This window comes from Temnothorax nylanderi, unplaced genomic scaffold, assembly GCF_030848795.1.
Source record: "Temnothorax nylanderi isolate EJ_2023f unplaced genomic scaffold, tnyl_v1.0 TNYL_tig0212_pilon, whole genome shotgun sequence".
Taxonomy (NCBI): Eukaryota; Metazoa; Arthropoda; class Insecta; order Hymenoptera; family Formicidae; genus Temnothorax; species Temnothorax nylanderi.
In genome coordinates this window covers 298,010-305,234 of record NW_027249274.1, presented here as the reverse complement: position 1 = coordinate 305,234, position 7,225 = coordinate 298,010, and the positions used below count along the sequence as shown (strand labels likewise).

The following is a 7,225-nucleotide window of genomic DNA, read 5'->3' as shown; positions in this document are numbered from 1 at the left end:
GTGTGTGTGTGTGTGTGTGTGTGTGTGTGTGTGTGTGTGTTAATAAATAAATCATTTCCTTTTATATGTATATAACAGTATATTGTAAAGTATTTTTATATAATTGTCAATTAAATAAAAAATATAAATCTTAAAAAAATTATAAAATATTTTCTTATTTATGATAACACTAGTTTTCCGCGAATTAGAATAGAAAACGCTAAAAGTTATTACTTAGTAACATTCTAATCAGTATATCAGATTCCCGATTGCGAATGTATCTTATTAATTCTTAATGCTGGCTCATATCACAGTACGCTTGCACGGTGCGCGAGTCTTTATATGTCGCTTCTCCGAAGTGCAGCGTATACGTATAAGAATATTTTATGAATCATTAACAAACAAAGATAAACGAGTGTTTTTATGAATATATATAGAATAGAATCATTTATTTACTTCAGTTTACAATGCCAAAAGAAGGAAACAATTGCTTTTATGAAACATGTATATCAATTGCTAATTTAGTGTTAAATTATTTTATTATTTTATTATTATATACACAAGGTATTGCAAGGCATAAAAACAGTGATTGCCACTTTTTCCATAAGATTCGATATATACATATGTATGTATGTACGTATATATGTATATGTAGTTTTAACAACTATTTAAAACTTACCAATAAATCCTATCACGCAGATATATTGTATATCATATATTTGTCAGATATTCATATCATATATTTATGCGATTAATATTTAATTGTATCATCACTCTAAGTACTAGTTCTTCTCCGATTACAGAAGTTAAGCAATATGTAAGATATGTTTACAATTTGGACGAATGTCCACTTGGAAAAACTATGTAACATTTACAAAGAAAAGAAGATTTCGTTACTCTTTCCTCGCTACACTTATGCTTCTTTCATATATTCCGCCAATGCTTGCTGTATGTTTTTATTTTTATCATCAGGATTACAATAATGTCATTAATATGGTTTTACGTCACTTTACGGATTATATAATTATGACAAAAAATATACGTCATTTTTATTTATATCTACTTGAATATATTATGTTTCTTGCAAAAGGTATATTATTTATAAATTTCGTAATTTTGCGTCGGATTTTTCCACTAGGCTAGATCATCACACAATCGCTATTTATTAAGCATGTTAATTATTAATCATTCTTTATCTTTCACACAGGCATAATTATATAATCCGGCCGGCGGGTTTTTACTACCAACGTACAAACAAATCTTCTTAGAGGGACAGGCGGCTTCTAGCCGCACGAGATTGAGCAATAACAGGTCTGTGATGCCCTTAGATGTTCTGGGCCGCACGCGCGCTACACTGAAGGAATCAGCGTGGGTAATTTTGTCATAATTATATAATCCGTAAAGTGACGTAAAACCATATTAATGACATTATTGTAATCCTGATGATAAAAATAAAAACATACAGCAAGCATTGGCGGAATATATGAAAGAAGCATAAGTGTAGCGAGGAAAGAGTAACGAAATCTTCTTTTCTTTGTAAATGTTACATAGTTTTTCCAAGTGGACATTCGTCCAAATTGTAAACATATCTTACATATTGCTTAACTTCTGTAATCGGAGAAGAACTAGTACTTAGAGTGATGATACAATTAAATATTAATCGCATAAATATATGATATGAATATCTGACAAATATATGATATACAATATATCTGCGTGATAGGATTTATTGGTAAGTTTTAAATAGTTGTTAAAACTACATATACATATATACGTACATACATACATATGTATATATCGAATCTTATGGAAAAAGTGGCAATCACTGTTTTTATGCCTTGCAATACCTTGTGTATATAATAATAAAATAATAAAATAATTTAACACTAAATTAGCAATTGATATACATGTTTCATAAAAGCAATTGTTTCCTTCTTTTGGCATTGTAAACTGAAGTAAATAAATGATTCTATTCTATATATATTCATAAAAACACTCGTTTATCTTTGTTTGTTAATGATTCATAAAATATTCTTATACGTATACGCTGCACTTCGGAGAAGCGACATATAAAGACTCGCGCACCGTGCAAGCGTACTGTGATATGAGCCAGCATTAAGAATTAATAAGATACATTCGCAATCGGGAATCTGATATACTGATTAGAATGTTACTAAGTAATAACTTTTAGCGTTTTCTATTCTAATTCGCGGAAAACTAGTGTTATCATAAATAAGAAAATATTTTATAATTTTTTTAAGATTTATATTTTTTATTTAATTGACAATTATATAAAAATACTTTACAATATACTGTTATATACATATAAAAGGAAATGATTTATTTATTAACACACACACACACACACACACACACACACACACACACACACACACACACACATACACACATATGAAATGTGTATTGTATACATATACATATATTTATAAGAGTGTTACCATATATAAGAAAATATTTTATAATATGTTTATTATTTCAAACAAATTATAAAATATTAATAAAAAGATACAAATATTGAAAAAATTATAAAATATTTTCTTATTTATGGCAACTCATATGCTAATTTCTGTTTTATCTTTCATGCACTTTTAGCTATTACCATCTCGTCGATGATAAAAGATTTGTACATTTCTGATGATAAAACAGTGATTATATAAGGTAAAACTCCTTCTTTCGGAATAGTCGAATAGCCAAAACAGTCGATAATGTCAGTATTCTTCAATTACCACCGGGCCCCCGGGCAGTCACGAAAATTTACCCAGGATTGTCGGTCTTTAATAGTATCTCGTCGGTGTCGGTGGTAATGTCCATGATTTTGTGGTTCTTTTCAGGAAAAACATAACACGAAAAAGAACCACAAAATCGTGGACATCACCTACAGGATTTATATGGACATGGCTACGTTTTTTTTTTTTTTAAGAAAACTAATTTATTATTCCATATAAATATGACAGTTATTACAGTATACATATTTGTAGTTCCTGCCTTACTAGCTTAATCTACTTTTATCCATTATATGTAAATTGAAATAACTTGTTTACGTCTTCAGTACTTTTTATTTTATTATTTAACATTATTTATAATAACTGCTTCGCGTCCAATCGCGCTTCGTCCGTGCCCAATAATAGTCGGTCTCTGGCTTCTCTCTGCGCTCGTTGATCGACCATAACCTGCAAATCGCTCGTGTCGCGGAGCGAGCGAGCGAGCGAGCTCGCGCATTCGACTGATACGCGACCGTACTAGAGAGTAGAGAGGGGTATCCCCGGCGATTTCTCAGTGAGGCTCTGTCCCCGTTGTCTACGTGAGTCTCGTCATCGGCGGCCCTCGAGGGGGCACTTGGTCGTCGCGGAAGTATGCCTGAACGAAAGTCGTGGGCGAGCTGCATTAGCCGGAACGTAGGTTAAAGCGCTCCGTCATTAGGGACTGTCGGTGGAAAGTGCTGGTCGATTCGGTACGGGATGGACGTGGAGAAAATCGCGATGTTCGCCGGTGTGGGATTCGCCATCGCCGTTAGCCTCTTCGTTTTGTGGGGCCCATCGCCCAAGCCCAGGAAAAAAGGTGACGTCCGGGCTACGTTCATCAAACGCTTAGCGAGACCACGTCTCTTTTTATCCCTGTCTTTCATTATTCTTATAATGAAACTGTGGGGAAAATAATGTAGCGTTATCGATGATATCTTTTACTGTTGAATATAAATGTAGTTTTATTGTATTCATAATTGTGTAAAGATTATAGAGAATCCATGTATAATTTCTATTTAATTATCTTGCCAGGTTTATTATTAAAGGCAGAATTAGTGTTTTTTTAATTTTGCTTATGCTCAATTATTGAATATATATATATATTTTTCCTTTAGTTATTTAATCTCAATCAAGAGATATGATATGCTTAATAGAAACTGAATTTTGACGTTTAATTGTGACTTTATTTTACTGTCTGATTCTAGGTCAAGTTGTTGGGATCAACAATTTGGGATATACGTGTTTCCTGAATTCTCTTTTGCAAGCGCTGGCTGCTTGCCCCTCATTTATTTGCTGGCTTCAGAGGCAGCAGGAGAAGAAGGATAGAAACTTTGCTGACACGCTGCTTTCCGTTCTCAAAAGTATGGTTTTGATCCGATGTTATCTTGAATTCTGGTTTTAAAATTGCAACGTCTAATCCTTAAATTTATTTTTCCTGATTTTTTATTATTTGTTACTTGACAGCCCTAAGATCTCTAATCTGACAAGTACCTTTTGTACTAAATTTTTAGAATTTTTAAATTTTCTGTATTTATGTTTTTATATCCTTGTTATATTGTATTGATCAATGTTTACCTGGCAGAAATCAATGGTTTTGCGGACGACCTGTATGGCAATGTGACACCCGTCGAAATTATCTCTTCCGTCGGCTCGTTGTGGAATTTCGGGCCTGGTCATCAAGACGCTCACGAGCTGTTCCATGTAGTTCTCAGCGCGTTAGATGCTGAAATGCAACCTGTGAATAGGGTATGCAATATTTCGACGTAATATTGTGTAAAATTCTCGACAAAACATCGCAAACAAAAATTTTGTTTGCCTTCAACTTTTACGGCTACTTGCTGAAAAGTTTATTCACGATTTCAGAAAGGTTGTTTGTCCGATGCACTGCCACCAAGTCCGATTATCAAACCAGATGTAAGAGGAACGGGCGATACCTTGAATCTCAGAAGCGCCTCCTGCAATGACATCGTGTCAGTGAAGAACAATCCCGACAAACCGAAGGGCTTCGATAAGAACTGCAACAATCAGATGATGACCTCGACTTCGTCCATACCTATGTCTCCGAGCACGTGCAAGCCCGGTATGATACTCGCTAGATCCTCAGAGCTACTGTCGCGAAGCATTCAGAGTAACGGCGACTGCACGAGCCTCTTCAGATCGTGGAAATCTCTGTGCGCTATGCCGTTCATCAACATTCCCTCGGTGTCAGTGGAGACGCATCCGTTCTCAGGCCTGATCACTAGCCAAGTTCAGTGCAGCGACTGTTTCTGGAAGGTATCGTCGCGAAAAAACAAGAGAGAACCCATTTTTCTCGTTACCAATTCCTATCTAATTTCCTTTGTATCATCCTTTCTTCAGATATTTGTTATGAATTCGAACATTTGCACATCTCTTCTAAATCGATCCAAATGTTTGTCAATAGTGATATATATTGTTTTCTTTTTGCTTCCTATCGAGATGATTTATAATTCTAACAATCTTAAATTTTAATTTTAATAATAAAATTCTACTCTTCCTTAATAATGCTGTTTTTTAATGTTAGTCTTATTTGTTTTTTGCAGTCTTCAGTGCGTTATGATAAGCTTGAAACCTTATCGTTACCATTACCACCACTCACTTCATCGTTCGTGCCACAGCATCACACTTTAGAGCGGCTGCTGTCGCATTTTGTGGACAGCGAAATTGTACGTGACGTACAATGCGATGGATGCTCATCGCGTTGCACTGCCATCAAGACTCTCACTCTCGGCAAACTGCCCAAGTGTTTATGCTTGCACATCCCGAGGACCACATGGAGCTCTTCGGGTATGCCAATTAAAAGGGACGATCAGATCACGTTCCCCGAATTTCTGGTGCTAGATCCCTACACTTATACGGAGACGAAAAAGAGAAGCGCGCAGGTGATTTATAAAAAGATTTATTAGTAAATTTATATCAAATAAGGAATTCCCATAAATAGTTAATGTACAATCCTACATACTCTTAACTTAAATTTATGATTAGCCAGATAGTTTAATTAATTTAATCTGATATCTTTATTTACAGGGCGACGCAAAGTTTCTCGGTAACAGTTTCATGACGATACAGGGTAAACATAAGTACCGGTTGTGCGCGGTAATCGAGCATCGCGGCCCGGTGGACTCCGGCCATTTCGTTTGCTTCAGACGTGGAAACAAAGCGGATCAATGGTTGTACACGTCCGACGTCATTGTCGAGAGTGTGTCATTGACGCAGGTGCTGCTTGCCAGTCCGTACCTGCTGTTCTACGAGCGCATCAAAAGCGTTTATCCTAGTTAGGAACAAATTTTCGAGTGATAGGCAATCTAAAAAATTACGAAATAACGCGTGATTGATAACCGGTCCACTCTTTTTAGCCATGCTTTCTCTCTTGCGCTTTTAAAGCGGTGCAATGACATAGCGACGGAAATCATACGGAAGGATAGAAATTGCAAAGAATTATAAACAAGCGTAGAAAACACAGCTAGAAAGAATGGAGGATTTGCGAAATACAAGAAACTGTCGAATTTTCCATAATGAGTTTAGTATCGTTCGATGTTGCGCGATAATCCTTTGTTATAATATACGACTACGAAGCCCGCGTCCCTAGGTGATATTTTATAGCAGCAGTGAAATGTATCCAGTAATATAATCTGAAATTTAGAAGTATTTCATTCGCGACGGATGCGTTAATAATTGCCATTATTAAACGCTGACAAATCTGCTGAAACAGTTTCGTGAAACAAAAATTTCTTGCTTCTATAACACAGTGATAGTAGATTTCTACAAAGGAAGACTGTCGATTCTTAGAAATCCTTTGATCAGTTCATCATTATATCTTTATTTTAACAAGGACTAAGATCGTGCCAATAACAAATCCTTCATATTAAATTTATTGAGGAGGATAAGCGAGATGATCTTGTATTTTTTATTACGTTTATATTTGGGACTCTTTGAGCCCTCGCGTATAGTGCAATTGTTAAAAATACTATTATCGAAGACTGCGAATTTATTAATTTGTATATATCAAATTATCCTTTCTCCTTTCTCTGATTGGCATAAAGGAATATGCGAATTATCAGAATAAATTTACTTTAAGAACATTAGGTACGTAAACGTGTAATTTAAAGTCTTATAAAAAACATATAAAGTAAAATAAAATTTAGAATGCAGGAACCAGATATACCTTATCGACAACCATAGTAACTTTCCTTCCTCTGTAGTTTAATTTCGATTAAAATGATAAGGTTTTATTGAGGTAGTTTTAATTGGACTTTTTAAATTGCGCATTCTTTATTTTTTACGTTTGTTAAACTAAAGTATGTAATATATATCAAACATGAATGTATTTTATATTAAATTTATATATATCGACTTAATTATTACACTTTACTATCAAAAATTAAATGAAAATGGTAATGAACAAAACATGCTTTAGTTTTACGTTTTACCCTCTCTACTTCTTTTCTATTTCTTATTTTTACCCC

The 7,225-nt window shown here is 34.5% G+C and overlaps 1 protein-coding gene across 2 annotated transcripts; it reads left to right on the top strand.

Moving 5' to 3' along the window:
* The first annotated feature begins 2,787 nt into the window (after positions 1-2,787).
* On the top strand, positions 2,788-7,117 carry Usp30 (ubiquitin specific protease 30). 2 transcript variants are annotated; one of them, XM_071717417.1, is made up of 7 exons: positions 2,788-3,018; positions 3,129-3,558; positions 3,947-4,102; positions 4,324-4,487; positions 4,605-5,015; positions 5,303-5,641; positions 5,787-7,117. In XM_071717417.1, exons 2-7 carry the CDS (start codon positions 3,459-3,461, stop codon positions 6,036-6,038), a joined length of 1,422 nt encoding a protein of 473 aa, XP_071573518.1. In that variant the 5' UTR covers positions 2,788-3,018; positions 3,129-3,458; the 3' UTR covers positions 6,039-7,117. The 2 variants fall into 2 exon arrangements, with proteins under 2 accessions (XP_071573518.1, XP_071573517.1); XM_071717416.1 differs by having other exon boundaries at positions 2,788-3,558.
* Positions 7,118-7,225: the final 108 nt, after the last annotated feature.

What these genes read in the sequence shown, in the direction of transcription:
- Usp30 (XM_071717417.1), top strand. Translation starts at nt 3,459, where the DNA reads ATGGACGTGGAGAAAATCGCGATGTTCGCCGGTGTGGGATTCGCCATC. An exon ending in GCCCAAGCCCAGGAAAAAAG is followed by an intron (nt 3,559 to 3,946) that starts GTGACGTCCGGG and finishes GTCTGATTCTAG; the next exon opens with GTCAAGTTGTTGGGATCAAC. An exon ending in CGAAAAAGAGAAGCGCGCAG is followed by an intron (nt 5,642 to 5,786) that starts GTGATTTATAAA and finishes CTTTATTTACAG; the next exon opens with GGCGACGCAAAGTTTCTCGG.